At 46.4% G+C, this 24,386-nt stretch overlaps 1 protein-coding gene across 1 annotated transcript in view; it reads right to left on the minus strand.

Annotated features, from left to right (window-relative positions):
- LOC139056417 (uncharacterized) overlaps positions 1–24,386 on the minus strand; it is a 96,220-nt gene that overhangs the window by 55,314 nt on the left and 16,520 nt on the right. The window contains exons 3-4 of the mRNA XM_070534634.1: positions 14,416–14,488; positions 14,241–14,335 (exon numbers count right to left, since the gene is read on the minus strand). Coding sequence (XP_070390735.1) covers positions 14,241–14,335; positions 14,416–14,488 — 168 coding nt within the window. The remainder of the gene's footprint in view (positions 1–14,240; positions 14,336–14,415; positions 14,489–24,386) is intronic.

The following is a 24,386-nucleotide window of genomic DNA, read 5'->3' on the forward strand; positions in this document are numbered from 1 at the left end:
CCCTCCTTATCTTTCACTGTGTACATCTTAATTGCCTCGTCCTGTGCCTTCATGGTCAAGCTGATGGTCACGACACTGTTTTATCGAAATGGTCAGTCGTGCCGCTTTGTGATAGTCACTGTACTACGTTCAACGGTTGCCGGGCGGACGCGTGCCTCTCAGTGTCGCTACCGCGCTCCGTGGTTGAGGCTGTCTTGCTTATAGAATGCTCGCTGTGCGGAAGCTGGATCGGTCACTTGGATTGCAGTATCTACAAATTCCAGGGTGTTCACGAGGCACGCCGTATGCTGGGGTGCTCCGGATTAAGTCTGACTACCCATAGGGCAAGGGACGCTAAAGAGCAAAAAGGTATTGCGTTGGTGAGTTACCCTACCGCGATACCAAGAAAATGCCGCGACCGCAGTTTGAAATACGCGTGGCAACGGCGCCTTCCCGCATTAGCTAGCCGTCACATCATGAACGCCGTCGGCTCGGGCGCAGTTAAATTTTTTGTCAGAAAAATTAACCACGTTGTATTCTGAAGGAGCCAAATACTGAATTTGGGAAGTTTCAAGAACTTATAGTGAACCACGATGACCGAAATGCAAAAAAATAATTTGCAATAGATAACTCACCCTGACGTACCGGCCCTGTTGAGTCGGCGCGAATTTCAAAAGTGAAACTTTGCCCCGTCTTCAACCTATTACCGTGCAGTCAACTAAGGTATAGGAATCCTTTATCAATCTGAACTGATTCAGTGTTAGGGCCTGTATGTGTCATTTACTACGTTGAGCAGTGACTGAGGGCAGTTACCAGTTGTGCTTTCTCAGATGGGACGGGCTCCCTCGAGCGGGCTCTCGCTCTCACTTTGTTTCCTCATCCTTGAGAACCAAATGGTAGTCGCCTACTTGTGACTCTAGGGGTGAAACAATGAGGGATGGGGTCCGTGTACGCAAGGAACGACGTGGGTGTGTCGGAACGCGAGAGCCGCGGCCAGTTCGCTAGCAGTGAAAGAGGGCCCCCTCTCCTACATTTTGCATTGCGTTTACAACCGCACTGCTAGGCACTCACGGACAATCTGTGAAGTAACGACACAGTGGTGGAACGCAGGAGTGGTGGTGAGGCTCCGTACTAAGTAAGTCTTAGCAGCGCCCTGGGCTGTAACCATCATCAAGGTGTGGACGGGTAAGGGCCTGCTGAGGGCTCTTGGCATTTTCTGCCCGTAAACAGAGTTGGCTCCTTCGCCCACGCCGAGCTACACCACGGGGTCCCCCGCTGTCCCTTTAACGTGAATTCTCGGTGCACGAAAGTTCTTGCACTCTGCTGCCACCAGAATGGGGCCTCGTGCTCAGCCATAGCCATAGCCACTAGGTTACCGTGGCGGGTCAGTCGAAAATAACTTCTTTATATGTGATATTTGTTAGAAGCGTAAATGGTAACATCCGTAGAATTTAACTTCGCAATGGGGTTTGTGTGAAGGGAACGCTCAATGCCTCCAACAAGCCACTAAAAATTTCTCCTACTAGCTGTTAATATTTATGGCCAGGCATCGGCTTGCCATGCTCGTACGTGACACGGGAACAGCCTTAAACTGCTTTAATGATTCCTTTCTAATGGGAGGCGAGGTCTCTGTGATGTGTCTTTATTCGAAGTTATTATATGAAGGCAGGTTTAATGGGCTCGGCGAAGGAATTACATATAATTCTGGTTACTAGCACCTGTTCGTCCAATGTGCCTTCTTTTGTCCTCGTGCCTCTACGCACTCAACCACTAAGGTGTATCAATAAGCTCATATCCTCACCCTAGTCGGCTAAATTACGGTCATTAATATGCAACCGTGCAATTCGTGTGACCATACAGCATCGACGTTTTGACTTGCCAAGGCTTGCTCCGAACAAGCACGTGTGTTCAGGCCGTGCCGTTTCGTGTTGATCTTGCTCCGTTCTCGAGGACGTTAGGAGGAAGCTCGGATTTTCCCAGCTATATTTTGGAAATGAGAAATCGTTTTATTGCAATAGATATTATGTGGACATTGCCGCCGCATTTCTGCCGTCCACGTCGCCGTGAGGCTCCGTACAAGGGCGCCGTGTGTTGTATGTGCGTTGCGAGGGTAAGCCAGCAAACGCGGCTCAATCTCGCGTGCTCGAGCAGCAGCAGGCTGCGCGTCAGTGGCGTTAGTATTGTAAAAAATTAGAAAGTCACTTTTACAGTGCTTGTCTGGCTGAGCTTAGTTACAAGATTGCGGTCATAGCTGGCTAATAATATGTCACTAAGAACAGGGGCTTTACATGAACCGATGCACACACCTTTCTTCTGTATAAAAAGCTTATCCTCCATTGAAACGAAAATGGAAAGCATATAAAACCTTAAAAGCTCTAAAAACTTGTCGACGTTGATACCACATGCATTCTGAAACCTAAGAACACCATATTTGTCAATGCAATGGCCGACTTCACTGCATACATCTTCTTGAGGCAAGGAGTAATACAAGTCCTTGATGTCCACGGAAAAGGCTCGGACAGCCTTTGGACATTCCTCACGGAGGAAGGTGGAGACAGTACCTGGCGTCTTTATGAGGAAGGGGTCATCAATGTCGAGGAGGCACAAAAACCTTTGCAGGAACACTCCCAATTGTCGTTGCCAGGTTCCACGCTCAGAAACAATGGCCCGAAACGGGCACAGTTCTTTGTGCGTCTTGGCACTGAAAAACACAGAAAGACTGGTTTCCTTGCAGGCCTTTATGGAGGAGGCCAGCTTGGAGAGTCCGGCTTTTTCGCAGAGCTGAACAGCCTTTGTTTTGACCTTCACAGGAGCCACTCCATGCACTTCCTTGAAGTTGCCTAGAATGGCCGAATCTGCTTTGCTCTTGTACAAGCCACCAGGCATCACGACAAAACCGCCTTCTTTGTCGGATAGGAGCAGCTTTGAGCCCCGCATTTCGAAGGACGGTCACTGCTGTGCGGAGCCAAACTGTGTTGCCTTTTTTGACCTACTGGGGCAGGCAGTCAACACCTTCTCTGATGCATCTGTCAGCTTCATCTGTTCTTGCTCTACCGGCAGCTGTCCTGACGAGGCTGAGCAGTTCCGTCTTGTCCAGAGAAGGGTGTTCACAAAATTTAGGACCAAGCTTGAGTAGATCGGCAACATTGTTCGGAATTGAGGCATCCCCGAATGTTGTTACCTCTTGGCCTTGCCCCGGATTCCTACGTCCTCTCCTAGGTAGTCGAAGCACCAAGCTGCCCCACAGGAAGTCTGCTGTCTGAGACGCCATTCGCAAATCTTGAAGGAACTTCTTCTGAGCACTGTGGAAATGCAGCTCGTTCTGGTTCACAACCTGCAAGCAGTCAGTGTAGAAGCGTACCTGTCGAAATGCTTCAGAGCGCAAAATTCGGCACGTTCTCTTAATGTCGCCCTCCGAAGGCATTGTAGCGGCGCGGCGATGGAGCTGCGCACCACCCCCGCAGCCATAAACAACGCCGCGGGGCATCCCGCGGGCCTCCCGTAAGCGGACCTTCGCGAGTGTTGGACACCAGGCACACGGACACATGATCCGGCTCACTGTGCCGAACGTCGTGCGCGAGCTCCCTTTTCTTATTACTTTGTTTACTGCTTTCCTTTCGCACTAGGTCCGCGCACCGCACTTCTCTATGCTCTTTTCCCCTCTTTTCTCCTCTCGCTCTCTAAAGCCCTCGCCACTTCCGGCGCTCTGCGCGCGCCCGCTCAATTCTCTATTTTAAACTAGAATAAACTAGACTAGAATAAACTAGACCTTGTTACCGAAAAGACGTGTGTCCGTCTCGTTTACCACGGCTCTACAAAGTGGTGACCCGTAGTTTTCTTCGCGGCACTGCCGAAGTTATTGTGGAGCCATGCACAGCAACGAGATGCAACCAGACCCTGAACCTACGGGCACGACCGAGCAACAAGACGTCTCCGCGGTTTCCATCCGACTCCCACCATACTGGGATCGCAACCCTGCAGTTTGGTTTCTGCAAGCGGAATCGCAATTTATTCTCTCTGGCGTTCGCACGGAACAACGCAAGTACCACCTAGTTGTTTCGGCACTGTCGCCTACTGCTGCAGAAGAAGTTGCCGACCTGCTTTCTGGACCGCCTCCCGCCACTCCCTACAGCGATCTTAAGGCTGCACTTCTCGAGCGCACAACAACATCGCATCGAGCCCGCATGCAACAGCTCATGAGCGACAACACAGCAGTAAGCGATGACCGCCTCCTGCGGGAACTGTTCATGCAGCGCCTTCCAATAAACGTTCAGATGGTACTCGCTACAGCCACGGTGATGGACCTCAACAGCCTGGCCAGCTCGGCGGACAAAGTTATGGAGGTGGTGACGCCAGCGGTGTGCAACGTAACGTCATCAAGCACCACTGCGAGTTTAGCGCCGCAAACATCATCCTCCACCGATTCTCCCATCGACGTGCTCTGCAATCGCCTTGAACTATTAGTTTGTGCTGCGGAGCGTCATCGCACTTCACCCCGTCACGGAAGGTACCGCAGCTCGAGTAGATCACGGCGTCCAAGAGAAGAACGCTCCCGGTCTCAAACGCCACCACGGGTATGCTTTTATCACCGCCGCTTCGGGCAGGAGGCGCGCCACTGCCTCCGTCCTTGTGCATGGCAGGGAAACCAGCCGGCCGACCTTTAATGGCGACAACCGGTCAGGGCCAAAGCAAAAGTCGCCTATTTCATGTCATGGACAGAACCACAGGCCAGCAATACCTGGTGGACACCGGGGCGGAGGTCAGCATTATTCCCGCACAACGTTCCGACCGAACTACACCGCCGACCTCCTATCTTCAAGCTGTCAACGTACCTGTTTATAAGTCGCGGTCCCTCACCCTGAATCTTGGCCTGCGCCGCGTGTTCCGTTGGGTTTTCCTCGTCGCTGATGTTCGCCGTGCTCTTATTGGCGCTGATTTCCTAGACCACCATGGACTGCTCGTCGATGTGAAACGCCAACGCCTGCTGGACACTGCTACGTTGCTGTCTGTTCATGGCGTCGTTTCCACTGACTCGCCTATAGTCGCCCCAACCACAACAATTGCTGGTGATCCTTTTGCTTGCCTCCTTCAACAGTTCCCCAACCTCACGCGACCACCAGACTGGACAAAGCCCGTACAACATGATGTACGTCATCACATCATAACAACTGGTCCACCTGTATTTGCTCGCCCACGACGACTCGCCCCGGACAAACTCAAAATTGCCAAAGCAGAGTTCGAACACATGTTAGAACTTGGAATCGTACGACCATCGTCCAGCAGCTGGGCGTCCCGGCTCCATTTGGTCCCCAAGAAATCAGGTGACTGGAGGCCGTGTGGTGACTACCGATCCCTGAACGCAAAAACCATCCCGGATCGGTACCCACTGCCTAACATCCAAGATTTCACGTCGGCACTGGATGGCACTACAGTGTTTTCCAAAATTGACCTGGTGCGAGCCTTTCACCAAATTCCTGTCGCACAAGAAGACATTCCAAAAACAGCGATTACTACCCCATTTGGCCTCTTCGAGTTTTTGAGAATGCCTTTCGGTCTCCGAAATGCCGCACAGACATCACAGCGCTTCATCGACACAGTCACACGTGGTCTGCCGTTCGTTTTCGCCTACGTTGACGACTTGCTTGTGGCAAGCTCATCCCACGAAGAGCACCTCCAACATCTCCATCAGCTTTTTGAGCGCCTATCAGCAAATGGTATCGTCGTCAACACTGCTAAGAGCGAGTTCGGAGTACCATCACTTGATTTTCTCGGCCATCGCTTGGATAACAACGGCATCCGCCCTCTTCCTCACAAAGTGCAAGCCATCATGGAGTTCCCCAAGCCAGCTTCAATCACTAAGCTGCCCCAGTTTCTAGGCCTGGTAAACTTTTACCGCCGATTCATTAGGAACTGTGCGATGCTGCTGGAACCCTTCGAGCGTTTGCTCTGCGGCAAACAATCGTCAACTGCACTGCCCTGGGACAGCACAACAGATGAAGCTTTCAATTCTGTCAAGCACGCTTTGGCCGATGCTACACTTCTAGCTCATCCCAACCCCAACTATCCATTGTCGCTCATGACGGATGCCTCCAGCTCTGCGGTCGGAGCGGTACTGCAACAAAAAGTAAACGGTTGGTGGTAGCCCCTTGCCTTTTTCTCAAAACGCATGACCCCCGCACAAACACGCTACCAACGTTACTAGACTAGTAACGTTGGACCAGGCTAAGTACCGCCAACCTACCCTCCCCCTCCACGCTCCTCTCCCACTCACCCCCTCAGCTTCCGGCGTCAAGCGGAACTTACGTAGCTTCAGCTTCCTGTTCCGAGTGGAAGTGACGCTATGCTTTTAGCGTTGTTTACTTTCGCGTCTACGGACAGGCTTTAATTGCACCAGCTGCGGTTGAAACTGTTGATGCGATTCCATCCAAGAACCACCGCCCATTGTAATCGGCGATCTGGTCGTGTTCGCTGCTTCGCGTCAACCTGCGACGGGCTGTGCCACGAGAAACAACGGAATGTAGTGGAATGTAGTGCCTGGGTGCTTGGAGACCGCTCCCGTTTTTCGTGCATTTGGAAAACAGCGACCGCAAACTACTACTTCAGCGGAATACAACAGCTTGTCCCCTTTTGAATTCTCCTTGTTTTGAAGCATACATCCCCTCCAGCCAGCACGTATGGAGGGACTTTAGTGAAGGAGTTCGCGACGCCAATTTGTACGGCAGACGCATAGAGTTTATGCTGTTGATTCTGAGGTTGAACTTGTCTCGTTCGGCAGTTCGAAGGTAACGAACGTCCCAAGTGCGTGCACTGCGTGAAGAACTGCAATGACGTGAAGCTATGAAATATAACAAGTTCAAATTTGCGTGGAGGGCATTCAGTGACATGGTGAAAACAAGTGTGCTTTTCTTGTGCGATATGAGCGGAGGTGTGCAGTGAATTGGTGCGTGCGCGCGTGTTGTAACGCGTGCAAAGGTGTACGGCGAATTGTGTTAGTGTTGTGACGCGAGCAGATGTGTACGGCGAATTATGTTCGTGTGTTGTGCCCCAGCCCATGGCTCTCCGCACTTTGTCAGAGAAAGGGGACGACAGGCAAAGCGTGCGGGCGCAGCGTACGCATACAAGCACGTAGATGCACACGAATGACGCTTGGTGGAATGGCTAGAGCGAGCTACTCAAATTAGCACCGGTTGCTAAGCACGGGCGTCTCACCATCGTCAGCAATCAAAGTGGAAATTCTCTCAGCGCAACTCCGGGAAGCGTAAACGCCGGAACCGGAAATCCTAAAACCGGACATGCCGGAACCGGAAACGCCGGAAGCGGAAATGTCAGAACCGGATTTGGTGTGGGGGGGGGGGGGGGGAAAGGCGGTTGGCGGTACTTAAGAGAGCGGCCGTGGCGCGCGGATGGAGGGGCTTTAGTTTGACCTATTATATATATACCGTGCCTTTTTCTTAGACACGTAGATTTATTGGATACTTATACGTATGTTTAGATATCTTGTTGCGAGGTTTTGTGCATACGTGCAGTGAACTTTGTTTCCAGTGGCGCTTTTTGCCCTTTATCAAGCTGGGTCTTCGCATTTGTATATTCCATTGTATCTTCGCATTTCTAATATACCAGGGCGAGTCAATGAAAGTGAGCCTACCCACCATGCGCAATTATGGTTCTGTTCATTATTTGCAAGGCCTACGCGTAGCACACAGGCATCTCGCATTTACAAAAGTGACACGCCGGTGTGAGTATAAATGTTCTTTATTGCGCTCATACACTGGGTTGAACATGGTTGCATGACGTAATGGACGCTCCAGAAGTTGAGCAGCGTGGTGCCGTGAGGTTTTTGACAGCTGAAGGTGTTTCCCAAAAAGAAATAGTCACCGTATGGCTGCCGTGTACGTTGAACATTCCATTTTATTGGCCACTGTGAACCGTCGAACCAAACAGTTGAAAAAGACGCAAAAGTTGCGAAGACGATCCAATACCGGACCATAGCCATCGTGCAATCACCCCCAACAAAAGTGCAAAGGTTGATGAGCTGATAACACAAGAACGGAGGATAAGCATCGATGAACTGGCAGAGCATGTGAACATCAGTCACGCTTCGGTTCACCGTCACCATTCACGCCATAATTCATGAACGCCTCGGTTATTGGCTCTTGTGTGCGCAATGGATGCCGAAGATTTTGAACCACCGCCAGAATACGGAGAAGTTCGGCGCTGCCTTTACTCATCTGACCCGGTATCGCAATAAGGGTGAAGATTTCTTGTCTGCAATTGGGATCGGAGACGAACCATCATGCCAGTACTGCGAGCCTGAAACACGACGGCAAAGCTTACAATGGAAACATTCGAATTCACCAGCCCCAAGGCCGTCATTTCTACCGGAAAGGTGCTGTTGACTTCTATTTTGTGATAGTCAGGGGCCATTACTAATAGAATTTGCTAAATCTTGAGAGACTATCAATTATTTCAGATATTGTGAAACGCCGGATCGGCTGCGTGTCGCAATCAAGAACAAACTACGTGAAAAATTGACGAATGGGGTCATCTTGTTCCACGACAATGCCCGTCCCCACATCGCTGATGTGGTTAATACAAAACTGGCAAAGTTCAAGCGGAAACGCTGCAACATCCGCCATACTGCTCAGACCTGTCGCCTTGCGACTTCCGTATTTTGGGGTAACCGAAAACACAGCTCAAGGGAACCAGATTAGTCTCGGACGATGACGTGAAAGTCAGTTTCAGACGCTTTGAAGCAACAACTCCAGGAGCTTTATGAGACGGGAATTACGCGACTCGTTAGTCAATGGGACAAACGTCTAAATGCTCATGGAGGGTACTTTTAAATAAAGTACCCCGTTTGTCATATATTCGCATTGGCTCACTTTCATTTGACTCGCCCTCGTATATTTTGCTGAACTCCTGCTTTTTATACGTGCTCTCTGTTGCGACTATAATTTCAGTGCAATTACTCACGATACACGACCGGTGACAACTGCTCCTGCGTAATACATTGGAACAAATGACAGCGTCATTGAGATTTTTCACTGGCCGTTGCATATGTACAAGAATGTAAACAAGGATATTGAATGACAAAGTTTCATTAACATATTTGTCCTGAACTTGTTCATTTCATGGCCTTTACATTTTTCATATCAGTGGCATATGCACTGCTCTGCTGGTTTCGAACTGATGTAGTTCTAAAGTTCGTGTGATATTTTGTTTACTTACTAAATAGACAAAAAACATGGAAGCATTGACATCAGTCATGTTGGGCACAATTTTTGGCACACATTTGTATAATATTTTATAAAAAAATACATATTTTACGTGTATTGACAGTGCGTAGCGTTCAAGAATTCGTTTCCAGAAATGGCAATGCAGTTATTATTCATGTATTTGATTCCTAGGCAAATTGTTTAAGAGGAAACTTTAGCTCGGGCCCAACTTTGACGCGGCCTATTCAGATACATGTAAAATGCAGAAACGCTTTTCTGAGATAACTCCTGAACCGCTTTTTAATGAAATTTTTTGCATTTGAGAAAGTTAACTTCTACTATCTGTTGGAAGCGGAAGTTCGATTTAGGGACCGAACTTTGTCTAAAATATTTTTATAAATTCGAAACTTCGAAAAATATAGAAGCACGAAGTTAACAAATTAATAGCTCTGCATCAAGAATAGATATCGCGGTTCTGTAAACGGCATCAATTACGCCATTCAAAGCGGACAAATTCGATATGTCTATTTGTATCTTATGTGAATTGGTTATGTAATGCACAGGGGTTCCGCAAAAGCCGCATTTCCATAATACTTAATTTTTTAGACTCATGTGTAACACCAATTTTCTCCGCTGTACATGTACTATTATGTGCAATTCACAGAATTGTGATATCAATTTTCATTGCTGATTTAGAGTTGTAAACTTCATTGTTTCGTTTTCAGAAAGGTTTCGATTTTTGCCACTTTTCAATAAAATATTGACGACCTAAATCGAAAATTCGAAACAGACAATTACTAGAATTTAAGGTTTTCTTTTAAATGCAATAAACATCATCAAATTAGGTGATGTGGTTGCCGAGAAAAATGAATTCTCCTTCTACATGTATTTAGATAGGAGCATCCGACGTAATGTATCCTAGGCCGAGCTGCATTGTGACCTGCATTGTCTGCATCAAGTTCAGTTGTTAGTCCAGCCACCTTCCTGTCTCTTTGTCTATGTCTGCCTCTTGATTTTTCCTACTCTCAAGTTTGCCGGCATTCTACTAGCATAACCATGTACCAACTAGCCCAACAAGCCACTCTCATGATCTCCGGAGGGGGGGGGGGGGGTTCACCACCCCCCTGGGCAATGCCGAAGCCCGCCCCCCTCCCCCCACACACACATACACCTAAAGTGCCGTTACCAGAGCATATAATACCTGAAGGAGCACATGATACCTGGAAGTTTCCTAGCATTTGCCCACAGCAGAAGGTCCCCGACTGTTGAAGCATGAAGCTGAGTGGAACGCCGCTGGACACAACATGCCTAGTATGCACCTAAAACAGTGCTGAGTACTGGAGTGAGTCGCATGCACAGACACCTTGATATGGGCTTGTAATCGCAGTTCAGAAGTGTGGTTGGACGCCATGCTCATAGATCGATGCTTGTCGACTCATCCTCACAAAGGAGAGTGACTAGCCCCTTTCTTTGAGACCCTGACAGAGTCCCTTCACCGAGTAGCCTGTCCACCAGTGATGTGAACGGCTTTCCTAACAGTGTCCAAAACAGTGTCCCCTCCCCCCCGCCGCAAACCCACCTAACATGCCGTTACCAGTGCTTTGTCACCCACATCATATGAAGATCTTTTTGACTTGCGTCGACCTTTTCACTTGAAACTTTACTCAGGCTAATAGCTTACTGCATAATTGTGGGCGTGGACGTGCACGGCTTTTAATTCATACTTTCGCTTTATTTCTGCAAATACTGACAACAGGAGGACACGCGCATTAGAAGCACTAATGGCGGCTGACGCACCCGTAATTTCTCACTTCAACATTATTTTAAATTTCCACTTTTAAGACACTGCACATGCACAATATATTTAAATATATACACAAGACAAAGTTTATTATATTTTTGAAAGAGATGATGGTAGCCAGTTGAAAATTTTCTAAAGGAATCGATAGTCTATGCCTAAAGAATGAAAACGTTTCTGCATGTTCACCACGCTTGAAATTGCTTCGCGTGCTTTTTCGACCATGAAAAAAAAAAAGCTATAGACTTCAGTGACCCCTTCGGCAGAGACTTTTCTCAATAGCATGTGAAATGGACGTGAATGTCCTGTGTCTGTTTATTGCTTCTATTTCCAGTAAGAAATGCTAATGATTAATGAAAAAATATTTTAATAATTTCTAACATTTATTAGGGATGGAAACGTCGTCAGTTGAATGCAAACGTAATAAACATATACAGGGTGTGACAATTAACTACCATGCACCAAGATTTAAAAAAAGAGAATGCGTTACTCGAAGAAATCCAAGTGCGTATTGTTTACAGTACAGTGGAGTAGCTGCCAGTAATTTTCTCGTTACTGAGATTTATTGAGGTAATTTTAATTATTTATCGAACTCGAGACGTACTATCATAACTATCAAAGTGTCAAAAGGCATTTGTAGGCGCCCTAAAATGACATCTAACTGCTGTGTTTTCAGCGACGTACTAATTACGTACAGTTTTTTTTTCCGACTGGCAAAGAAACCTCACGAAGTATGAAAAATACCACGTGAGTACGCTTCCACCCGCATCGTAAAGCACCGCCCTCAAATAAGCTGATCGAAAGCCACTGCATTGCCTGTCGCAAACCTGAAGAGACAGCGCATCACCTTGATGATGGCATGAAAGGAGTGCTAGCAGCAGCGGCTTCACAGCTATTCTAATTTCTACGTCACACTCATTATCCGATCAGTCGATAACAAAAGCCCCTTGACAACGCGGTCGAAGCGCCGCTCTGCACGGAACGCGAGAAGCAATCGCATCGAAATAGTGTTCGCACCTGAAACACACATTGAACCAAAACCAATTTAATATTACTGTTTTCTGACTGTAATCTGACTGTAATCATTATGACAGCCTTGGGAGCATAGAAATAACCGAGACGGCCATTTCACAGGGAGGGATATGAAACTCTCCTGTGAAACTCGCCCAAGGCTGTCAGAATGATTACATAGTTTTCAACTACGTCTTTTGTCATTGCGCCTCTAGTTAGAGCTCTGTTGTCGACCTCTATAAATTTTTTATGGCCCTAACGGCAAGAGTGTTAGCAAGGCGACAAGAAAACACCCTTAATGGTATGAACATTCTTACAGTGTACAGTACAGCGATACGTGACATGTCATGGCATTTGCGCATACCCGCAGTGTACCGAGAATTACTGTGGCAGTTACCGCCGGTAACTGTAATAGTCACACTAACTGTGTGATAAACTATAGGGAAATGGCAGTGTCATTAAGCGCGCACTACCGGTTTCTATCTGAATTCGCGCGTGTCACTGGCTTTCCGCCTTGCCAGCAAGAAAAAAAGTGGTGAAATCCGTCATGACGAAGCCTCGTCTCAAGCTGCGGTCAGCGCATTAGGTATGTTTTGTCGTAATTATTGAGATAGGTTGTTTCTCTTCATGCTACTAGGACTATATACAGACACGGCGCCAAGCCGTAAAACAGCGTTGATTTCTACTAGTAGGTGGCGACGCACCATCAACACTGGTGATGCGTTGACGATGCGGAACGCGATAAAGGCCTAATTGCTCAGGGCATCATTGATCTACTACCCCGCTCTAGCATGGCGCGTGATGACGGTAGCGAGCAGCGGCCAGGTATAGACGCCGAGCAAACGCTGTGGCGCAGGTGAACATTTATGAGGGCCTTACTACTTTCCAATAAGGCTGCCAGGTAACTGCTAGGAAAGCGTACAAGTAAAGCAAAGCCCCGCTGTTGCATCCGCGTAAACGAAGCTTGTGGCGTCAAAACATATTTTTCGTCAAACCACCCACCACGCAGCATGTACCGACGCGATGGCAAGACGACGAGGTGCGGATCTCGAGGCGGCCTTCGTACGGGTGAATTCGTGTAGCTTCCGCAGCCTTGCAAGGCGGTAGTGAGACAGACTATACAGTATCGTAGGGTGCGTACTTTTTCGTTTCAGTTTTCATATCAGTTGTAGTTGTTGTACTGACTATTGATCTTTCCCGATATTACGTTGTCTGACTAAAGCTTTTGTTACGCTGATATTTTTTCCTTGTTGTATAACGCTTGTTTTACGATTATGTAACCGTAGATCCTACCTTAAACAGTGCTTTTTTGGAGGCCTGTAAGGTATTCATAAATACATACATTTTCTTAAAATAAATAACGTAAGCATGCCGTAAGGAGGCATGCGGATGAGACATACGCGGACTTTTGTATTTGGTGTAATTACCATTTCAATCATACTGTTGATAATTATGATAATGCCTGCTTGAGCGGCAACTCTAATATACGAACAAGCGAGTAAATAATTGCGCATCTCACGCTTCCCGCACGGACTTCTCGCTCCGTCCAGTCTGGCAACGCAGCGGGCGAACGTTTTAAAGCTAGCTGCGCCTTAGTTGAAACATTCGTTGTGTGTTCGCACTTTCAGTACCACTGAAACTGGCACACTTATTCCTGAGAGTTGTCTTCGCTAACATAGCCAACACCAAGTTGAGGAGGTCGATCGAAGGGGCCAGTTGGCGGCGTGTCATGACGAACCCTCTCATAGCACCACTTCTGTGTACCCGTAGGTGAACGTAGCGGGAGCACAGTAGACGCATTTGAGAATAAACAGCCTTGAGCCGTTTTTCTCGCTTCAGTAAAGCGGCGTTGCCCGAGTGCGCCACAGCGTCCTCGGGTGCGAGCGCCATGGTGCCGAGGAGGAGCCAGGCGCCACTGAAATGACGCGCGAATGGGAGCAAAATCTCGGAAGCTACACACGGAGTATTGCATGATGCATGGCCTCCGCGATTGGCATCGCGTCCATTATTCAGTGTTGTTGGCGTCCCCACGCAGTTTTAACAAGAGACCGCGCCGGTTGCAAAATCCCGTTTTAGATATTTCTGCTCGCTGAGACGGCTGCACGTCTAGATACTTCGAATGGAAGGGGTTCTATTGCTCAATGAAATAGAAGGTCCTCGAAAAATGGTAGACAGCCCCTTTCAATAACACAAAGCTCCAGAATTTCTCAAGTTGATCTGGCTGTTTGCCAACTTACGATGCTGAGACAGAGAAGCCAGAAAAGACAGAAAATGATGTTTGTGAGTCGATTGAAAGCCACCAGTCCGTACTTTGCATGTACGGCAGGGCGCTCTGAAAAGGAGTTATGTTGAACATCAGGCAGTATATATAAAGATACACACATAATCGCTTATAAGGGAGTTAATTGTTACCAGTGTGATCCAGAGTAGCAGCATGGCTGGTCATGCTGCCGTATCCTACAATGATGCTGCCAGTGTTGCATGCCTGAAATGAAAAATGACAAATTGGTTGCAGGTTGTACGCGATTTCTGCTAGCTTCAGTGCAGAATTCATTAGCCATTATGGCTTCGTAACTAGACAGTGTGGTTTCCAGATAAAGCGTTTAAGTCATCTTGACACAATTAGGCACTCATTTCTCTTCTCAGAAAATCTTACCCCGGTATGTTTATTTTTTATATGACGTGAAATGCTTCAAAATCATAACATACAAAGATCTTTGTAAACCTGGTACGGAAAAAAACAATTGTCCATGTTATGCCTATATTGACTGTTATAATCATAATAATATTTGTTATCATCATCGTCATCGTCATCGTCATCCCCAGCCTATTTTATGTCCACTGCAGGACGAAGGTCCCTTCTTGCGATCTCCAATTGCCCCTGTCCTGTGCCAACCGATTCCAACTAGCGCCCGCGAACTTACTAACTTCAACACCCCACCTGGTCTTCTGCCAACCTCGACTGAGCTTCCCTTCTTTTAGCACCCATTCTGCAACCCTGATGGTCTACCCGTTCGTGTTCTGACCTCCAGATTACATGACCTGCCCAGCTCCATTTCTTTCTCTTAATGTAAATTAGAATATTGGCTATACCCGTTTGCTCTCTGATCCAACTGCTCTCTTTGTGTCTCTTAACGGTATGCCTAGCATTCTTTGTTCCATCGCTCCTTGCGTGGTCCTTAACTTGTTCTCAAGCTTTTTTGCCACTCACCAAGTTCCTGCCCCTTATGTCAGACCCGGTAGAATGCATTGATTGTACGCATTGTCTTTTTAATGATAACGGTAAGCTTCCATTCAGGATCTGACAATGTCTGTCGAATGGGCTTCAATCCATTTTTATTCTATGAATTTCCTTCTCGTGATCAGGATTCCCTGGGATTAACTGACCTATGTAAACGTACTCCTTCACAGACTATAGAGGCAGACTGGAGATCCTGAACTCTTGTGCTTTTGTACGGCTATTCATCATTATCTTTGTCTTCTGCAAAATAATTTTGAACCGCACTCTTAAACTCTTCCTATTAAGGTCCTCAATCATTTGTTGTAACTCGTCTGCAGTGTTGTTGTATAGAATAATGTCATCGGCAAACCGAAGGTTGCCGAGGTATTCGCTGTTGATCCTGACTCCTACGCTTTCCCAATTTATAGCTTGAATACTTCTTCCATGCACGCTGTGAATAGCACTGGAGAGATTGTGTCTCTTTGCCTGACCCGTTTCCTTATAGGTATCTTCCTACCCATTTTGCGTAGAATTAAGGTAGCTGTGGAATGTCTGTAAATATTTTCCAAGATATTCGTGTAAGCGGTCTGTACTCTTCGATTACGTAATGCCTCTATGACTGCTGGTATCTCGACTGAATCAAATGCCTTTCCATAATCTATGAAAGCCGTATAGAGAGGCTGATTGTACTGTGCAGATTTCTCGATTACCTAATTAATGACATGGATGTGACCCATTGTAGAGTATCCCTTCCTGAAGCCAGCTTGTTCCATTGGTTGGCTAAAGTCCAGTGTTGCCCTTATTCTATTGGAGATTATTTTGGTAAATATTTTATATAATACTGGGAGCAAGCTAATGGACCTATCATTTTCCAACCCTTTACCGTCTCCCTTTCTATGGATTAGCATAATATTTGCACTCTTCCAGCATTCTGGGAACATTGCAGCCGATAGGTACTTCTCATAAAGAGCCACCAGTTTTCCAACCATTATGTCCCCTCCATCTGATTAAATCGACTGTTATTCCATCTTCTCCTGCCGCTCTTCCCCGTTTCATGTTCTGCAAGGCCCTTATGACCGCATCGCTATTTATTGGAGTAGTTTCTGTATCCTGTTCATTACTGTTTCAAATGGTATCCTGAGTCCTCTGGGTACTGTGCAGGTCAGTATAAAATTCTTCCGCTTCTTTTACTATACCTTCGAGATTGCTGATGATATTGCCCTGCTTATCTTTCAGTACATACATCTTGGTTTGTCCTATGCCAAGTTTCCTTCTAACTGATTTCGGGCTGCGTCCATTTTTTACAGCTTGTTCAGTCTTTTTCACGTTATAATTCCGAATATCGCTTATTTTCGCCTTGATGATCAGTTTTGATAGTTCCGTGAATTCTATCTTATCTCTTGAGTTGGACACTTTCATTCTTTGTCGTTTCTTTATTAGGTCCTTCGTTACGTCGGAGAGCTTGCCTACTGGTTGCCTTGGTGCCTTGCTTCCCACTTCAATTCCACATCTGGCCCTTGCGCCAATAAACTCTACAAATCAATCAATCCCACTTCAATTGCTGCCTCTTTTGAAGCCAGCCTAGTTACGGTTTCATTCATTACCTCTATGTCATCTTCATCTCTCTGTTCTGAGGCTGCATATTTCTTCGCAAGTACTAGCCTGAATTTGTCTGCTTTTACGCTTACTGCTTCTATCCTAAGCCCCACTAGCCTATGATCACTGTGACTTTACCCTACCTATCACTTCTACATCCTGCACTATGCTGGGATCTGCAGAAAGTATGAAACCGATTTCCTTTCTTGTTTCACCATTAGGGCTTTTCCAGGTCTAGTTTCTGTAGCTACGCTTCCTGAAAAACGTGTTCATTATTCTCAGCTTATTCGTTTCTGCGAATTCTACCAGCATCTCTCCACTAGCGTTCCTAGAATCCACGCCACCAATTGCTTGTTCACCAGCCTGCTTTTTCACCACTTTTACATTGAAATCGCCCATTACTACAGTATACTGAGTTTAAACTTATCTCATCGCTAATTCAACATCTTCAAAAAACTAATTTGCTTCATCATCATTATGGCTGGATGTTGGAGCGTAGGTGTGTACTACCTTTAATCTATACATCTTATTAAGTTTTATTACGACTACTGCTACCCTCTCATTAAGGCTGCACAATTTACAGTTTGTTATAGTGTTATGTATTTAATGTCTATAGTTACTGCAATTATACGTCTATTTAATATTACTCTTTCCTCCCTGGAACTTAATCGTGAAAATATTAGATTGTAATATTTACCCGCCCATGCTATGCAAAGTACTGCAGAATACCAGCGTTATGATCGCGCTCCAAAGATGGCACTTCCCACGGGGCATCGTCCTGGGCCCGGCTGGGCCAGGTGCTGGTCTCCTTTTATTTATTTATTTATTTTTATTTATACAAGTACCTGCAGCGCCACAAGGGCATTATTGCAGGGGGGGACAAATTGAAGAAAAGTGAACATGTGACAAAAACTTGATACAGCAGAGCACAGGTGGTAAAAGTAACAAAATACGTAACATAGATGAGTCATCTCGTAGGCAAAACGGTCTTGTGAAATGCGGTGCAAATTTGCAAGACAGAAATGGAAAGGGTACACTATCGCATGAAGTGCAATGCCAGCCAAATGATATAAAGAAAACGGGATAATATACTACGACAGACTGCGTGACAATAAAGACAGAAACTCTGAACACGTTTTACATTCACCAATGCTCCTGGGAAGCCTATTCCAGTGTGCGGAAACATGCGGAAAAAATGAATTACGGTAGACATCAGTACGACAGCGCATTTCAAGGACTTTCAGCTCGTGATCACATCGCTTAGAGATGAAGTGGGGAGGGAAAATGTACAAGTTCTTGTTTATTCCTGTGAGATCAAAGTAGATTCGGAAAAAAAGTTCTAATTTTGCAGTTAATCGGCGGTGTGCTAGTGTTTTCCAACCAGGGTCCTCTTTAAGCAATGCAATACTGCTACGGAAATTATAATTACCAGAAACAAATCTTGCAGCGCGGTTTTGGACGCGTTCGAGCTTTTCTATAAGTTTAGAGCTTTGAGGGTCCCATACCTGGCAAGCGTATTCGAGTACCGGACGAACATTTGTTATGTAAAGCTGTTCTTTTACTTTCTGGGGGGCGTTATAAAAATTACGTCTAACAAGGTTTAGTATACGAGATGATTTTAAGGTTAAGTATTCAATATGTCTGTTCCATGTTAAATTTTCTGAAAAATAGACCCCGAGGTATTTGTAGTGTTCGACCTTTTCAAGAAGTAGTCCGTCCAATTTATACACTGATCTCACAGGAAAGCGTTTACGGGTGAATGACACAAGTTGGCATTTAGCATTGTTCAAAGACATGTCCCACTTAATGCACCAAGCATGAATTTTGTTTAGATCATTCTGCAAACTACTAACATCACAAACATTTTCTACATTCTTGTATATGGCACAATCATCAGCATATAACCTCACTTTGCATTCTAGATTGTGCACAATGTCATTTATAAAGACTAAAAACAACAAAGGCCCCAAAACAGACCCTTGGGGCACGCCAGAGGTTACGGTGACAGGTGTTGATTTAGTGCCGTTTATTAAAACATGCTGTGTTCGTCCAGACAGGTAATTTCCAATCCAATGTACTATTGCAGGGTGTATACCGAGACAAGATAATTTATGTAAAAGCAATGCATGAGAAACGGTGTCGATAGCTTTCCGGAAATCTAAAAATATACAGTCTACCTGAAATCCAAGGTCAAAAGAGTAAAAGAGATCGTGAGCGAACTCTACCAGTTGAGTCGTACATGACAAGCCGGGCCTAAATCCATGTTGAAAATCCGAAAAAAAATTATTGCTTTGAAGGTGTTTCATCACAGCACTGTATATGATGTGTTCTATTGTTTTGCAACACACACATGTTAGAGAAATAGGCCTGTAGTTTTCTAGTACATTTTTGGGACCGTTTTTATGTATGGGAACGACGTGGGCTACCTTCCACTCTGCAGGTAATGAAATGGTATTTAATGATTTAATAAACAGAGCGACTAAAAAATGCGCAATTTCTTGAGAGCAGGATTTCAGTACCTGCGACGGAATACCATCGGGACCACCAGCTGATTTGTTGTTCAGATTGGAAATAAGTTTCAGAACACCGTTATATGTGACAGTGACCATAGGCACATTCTCATAGACTATTTCTTGTATTTCAGGCGGTTCACCAGTGTATGTCTCATAAAAAACACTTTTAAAATAGGAATTCAGACAGCAAGCCTTCTCATAATCATCAAGCACTGTTTTCTCGCCAACTGATAAAATGGGGACAGTTGTGTCCACTTTACCATTCATTTTAACAAATTTCCAAAATTCTTTAGGATTATCCCTTAACTTTGCGTCAAGCGATGAAATATAACTTTGTTTATTCACCTTTATTTCTTGCTTAATATTGTAGTTCACATGACGCATTTCATGGAAAACAGATTGATTGCGAGTCTTCAAATACGAAGCACACAGGCGGCGTTTTTCGTTAATTAGCGAGCGAATTTTCTTATCTACCCACGGTTTATCTTTCCGGCGTCTAGTTGTCAAAAGTTTGGAAGGTATGTATTGTTCAATTAAAGCCTTTAATTTATCTCTAAAAAGAATCCAAGCTTCAGCTATGTCCACTGTCTGGCTGACCTCATAAAAAATAGGGAAGAAATTTGAAAGCTCTCGTGATAAAGAGACGTAATCCCCTCGGTCGTAGAAAAAAACCTTTCTAGGATATTTATGGGTTGGTATAACTGAAGCGGCACTAGACGTGGCAACAACGCAATCGTGATCACTGATACCAGGGATGACAGCTACATTTTGGATCAGCGACTCAGAGCTAGCAAAAAACAAATCTAAAGTGCTGGCAGAAAAATGGTCTCTTCGCGTGCATTCGGAGACGAATTAGGTTAGGTCATTAGTTATAATGAACCCTGAAAAGGCAAGAGATAGGGCAGTCGAGTCTGAGAACACAGGTTAGCCATCTTCCCAGTCAACAGCAGGCATGTTAAAGTCGTCCCCAAGTATATACTCAGTATTTACGGTAGTTAAAAAGTTTGATAGCTCGGTAAATGATTCCGGATTACAAGAACTAGCAGACCGGTAAAAAGACCCAACAGCAAGGTAATTGCCATTGCTCATTCTAACCCTGCACCATATGGATTCAGAGTGATTGAAAGAAGTAGGGAGTTCAGTACTGTGAAGGCACTCATTATTGAGAAGAAAAACGCCGCCACCATGTGTGTTTCTGTCACACCGGTAAACATCATAACCACACGGAAATACCTCGTTATTGGCGATGGATTCATGAAGCCAGGATTCAGTGCCGATCACTATGTGTGGTTGAACAGCGGAAAGTAAAGCTGCAAACTCATCGGCCTTATTTTTCAAGCTTCGGCAGTTAACTAACAGAAGATTAAGTGTAAGATAACAAGAAGTGTTATGTTCCGCGCCAGTACGCAAGGTTTTAGGTTCTGCACGATGCTTGACCTTTAGCTATCTTATTTCGGTTACCACCTTTTTCCGCTATCATAGCCAAAGATTTTGTTGCCCATGTGCAGTTTATCGAAACGTAGTTTAAATGAGAGGTTTGTGGCTAAAGTATATTCAACCAGTTTTGATCGTGCATATCTGATAGCAGGACTGAAATCCTCTCGAATTGCGTATTCCTTATCTTTCAGCCTGGATCCGCACGACAAAAGTTGTTCCTTAACTTTAAATCTACAGAAATAAACAATAATTGGCCGGTTCTTTCCCTCGCGAAACTTTCCCAGCCTATGAGCACGTTCAATATCTTCCGTTGTAATAGTCTGCTAGAGCTCAGTTTGAAAAAACGCGATGGCTTTCTTCTCAGAGTCTCTCCAACTTTCATTTTCGCAATCACATAGGCCAAAAACTATCAAGTTATTTCTGCGCGACCTGTTGTTTGTATCCTCAAGGGACGTTTTAATTTCGACCATTTTTCGCAGATTTTCTGAGGACTCTTCTTTGGCTGAAAGTAGGTCGCTTTGAAGAACAGCGACTGTGTTCTGTAGTTCTTGTAGCGAAAGAGCGAGAGCAGACTGTTCCTTCTTGACAACTTCTAGCTCGGTGAAAAAACGAGTTTGCCCTTGCTCAAGCCGGCGGACAATAGCATAAATACCTTCAATACTAGCACTTCCTTCAGCACTACTAGCATCTGTACCAGGGCCAGGGTTTAGTTCGACATCCCCGGAGAGAAGTAAATGTAATCCAGAGAAAGCATGGTAGGCAAAAGCACGTAAACTGATTTTCTCACGTACTCCAATAGGCTGTCGGGGCACGACACCGCAATTACACATCGGTCAGAACACCGGTAACAAGATGCAGGGGTTCGGTAACTAACCTGTGCAAAAAGACGAGGTAAGCTCATGTCGACAGCGATGTCGCGCCCCGGCAGTAGTCCGTCGAAGTGCAGCTTAAGTAGTGCCTCCGCCCCTCTTGTATCAGTTGACATATGCGGTTGCCAGGCCAGATGAGTGAATGTATCCAAAGTGGGCGGCTGCTCGTTGATATCCGGGAAAGGCGATGATTGAGCGGCGAAGCACGCGTCCGTTTGCCACGTAGAAACTGTAGGCGGTGGCAGATTCCAAGTCACATCGAAGAAACCACCGCCGGGCCACGGAATCAGTAGGGCTCTGAAAAGCACCTGTGCAAAAAGACGAGGTAAGCTCATGTCGACAGCGATGTCGCGCCCCGGCAGTAGTCCGTCGAAGTGCAGCTTAAGTAGTGCCTCCGCCCCTCTTGTATCAGTTGACATATGCGGTTGCCAGGCCAGATGAGTGAATGTATCCAAAGTGGGCGGCTGCTCGTTGATATCCGGGAAAGGCGATGATTGAGCGGCGAAGCACGCGTCCGTTTGCCACGTAGAAACTGTAGGCGGTGGCAGATTCCAAGTCACATCGAAGAAACCACCGCCGGGCCACGGAATCAGTAGGGCTCTGAAAAGCACCTGTGCAAAAAGACGAGGTAAGCTCATGTCGACAGCGATGTCGCGCCCCGGCAGTAGTCCGTCGAAGTGCAGCTTAAGTAGTGCCTCCGCCCCTCTTGTATCAGTTGACATATGCGGTTGCCAGGCCAGATGAGTGAATGTATCCAAAGTGGGCGGCTGCTCGTTGATATCCGGGAAAGGCGATGATTGAGCGGCGAAGCACGCGTCCGTTTGCCACGTAGAAACTGTAGGCGGTGGCAGATTCCAAGTCACATCGAAGAAACCACCGCCGGGCCACGGAATCAGTAGGGCTCTGAAAAGCACCTGTGCAAAAAGACGAGGTAAGCTCATGTCGACAGCGATGTCGCGCCCCGGCAGTAGTCCGTCGAAGTGCAGCTTAAGTAGTGCCTCCGCCCCTCTTGTATCAGTTGACATATGCGGTTGCCAGGCCAGATGAGTGAATGTATCCAAAGTGGGCGGCTGCTCGTTGATATCCGGGAAAGGCGATGATTGAGCGGCGAAGCACGCGTCCGTTTGCCACGTAGAAACTGTAGGCGGTGGCAGATTCCAAGTCACATCGAAGAAACCACCGCCGGGCCACGGAATCAGTAGGGCTCTGAAAAGCACCTGTGCAAAAAGACGAGGTAAGCTCATGTCGACAGCGATGTCGCGCCCCGGCAGTAGTCCGTCGAAGTGCAGCTTAAGTAGTGCCTCCGCCCCTCTTGTATCAGTTGACATATGCGGTTGCCAGGCCAGATGAGTGAATGTATCCAAAGTGGGCGGCTGCTCGTTGATATCCGGGAAAGGCGATGATTGTGCGGCGAAGCACGCGTCCGTTTGCCACGTAGAAACTGTAGGCGGTGGCAGGTTCCAAGTCACATCGAAGAAACCACCGCCGGGCCACGGAATCAGTAGGGCTCTGAAAAGCACCTGTGCAAAAAGACGAGGTAAGCTCATGTCGACAGCGATGTCGCGCCCCGGCAGTAGTCCGTCGAAGTGCAGCTTAAGTAGTGCCTCCGCCCCTCTTGTATCAGTTGACATATGCGGTTGCCAGGCCAGATGAGTGAATGTATCCAAAGTGGGCGGCTGCTCGTTGATATCCGGGAAAGGCGATGATTGTGCGGCGAAGCACGCGTCCGTTTGCCACGTAGAAACTGTAGGCGGTGGCAGGTTCCAAGTCACATCGAAGAAACCACCGCCGGGCCACGGAATCAGTAGGGCTCCGAAAAGCACCTGTGCAAAAAGACGAGGTAAGCTCATGTCGACAGCGATGTCGCGCCCCCAATGCAAATGCAAATGCAAATGCAATGCAAATGTTTTTACAGCGAAGCTGTGTATGCCTAGGCGAAACAGTCGTGGCCGGACCACAGAAACCCCACTGCGCGGCTATGAGGCTTTGTTCATGGGGGCGTGCGTTCGTCTTACGTGACGGACGGACAAAGTTCTCGTTGAGCAGGCCTACATATCTAAGTATTATTTCAAGGAAAGGAAGTACTAGATATGTATGCCGATTGCTTTCTATCACGTAAGTAACTGCGGAGTAAAGTTAAAGGGACACTAAAGTGAAACAATAAATCAGTTTAGACTAATGAAGCATTGTTTGAGAACCGTGCAGGCAGTCATTAAAAAGAATAGTTTGATTATTAGATGAGAAAATGAAGGTCCAAGTATCAGTACTTGAATTTCGCGCCGAAACCCCAGCGCCGGTACGTCAGCGTGACGTCAGGGATTCCAAAGTATGTTTTCGCATTTGGGCCGCGTTGCTGAATAAAGGTTCCCGAAACTTGCCATGTGTAATATTTGGTTCCTTTAGAACACAATGCAGTCAATCTGTACCGCTATATATAATTAATAGGCCCTAGAAGATGCCATGAAAATCCAAGACGTCACAGCCCCCAGGTGCGGGAACTTAAGTAGGCGTCGCCACAGGTATTTCGTCCATGCGCTTTTTCTGGCTTACCAAACGTCTTATCGTCGTAAGAGTGGTGTTTTTGGTGATGTATAACGGTAATTTACGAATGCAGAAGAAATCATTTTTCACTTTAGTGTCCCTTTAAAGCTGGGCCGGTTGTTAAAATACTTTCTAACTTCTGAAAAAATACGTTGTAACAATCGGATGTTTTTCAAAGGTCGATGAATAACGCAGCAGCAAAACTAC

The sequence above is a fragment of the Dermacentor albipictus genome, chromosome 2, assembly GCF_038994185.2.
Source record: "Dermacentor albipictus isolate Rhodes 1998 colony chromosome 2, USDA_Dalb.pri_finalv2, whole genome shotgun sequence".
Lineage (NCBI taxonomy): Eukaryota > Metazoa > Arthropoda > Arachnida > Ixodida > Ixodidae > Dermacentor > Dermacentor albipictus.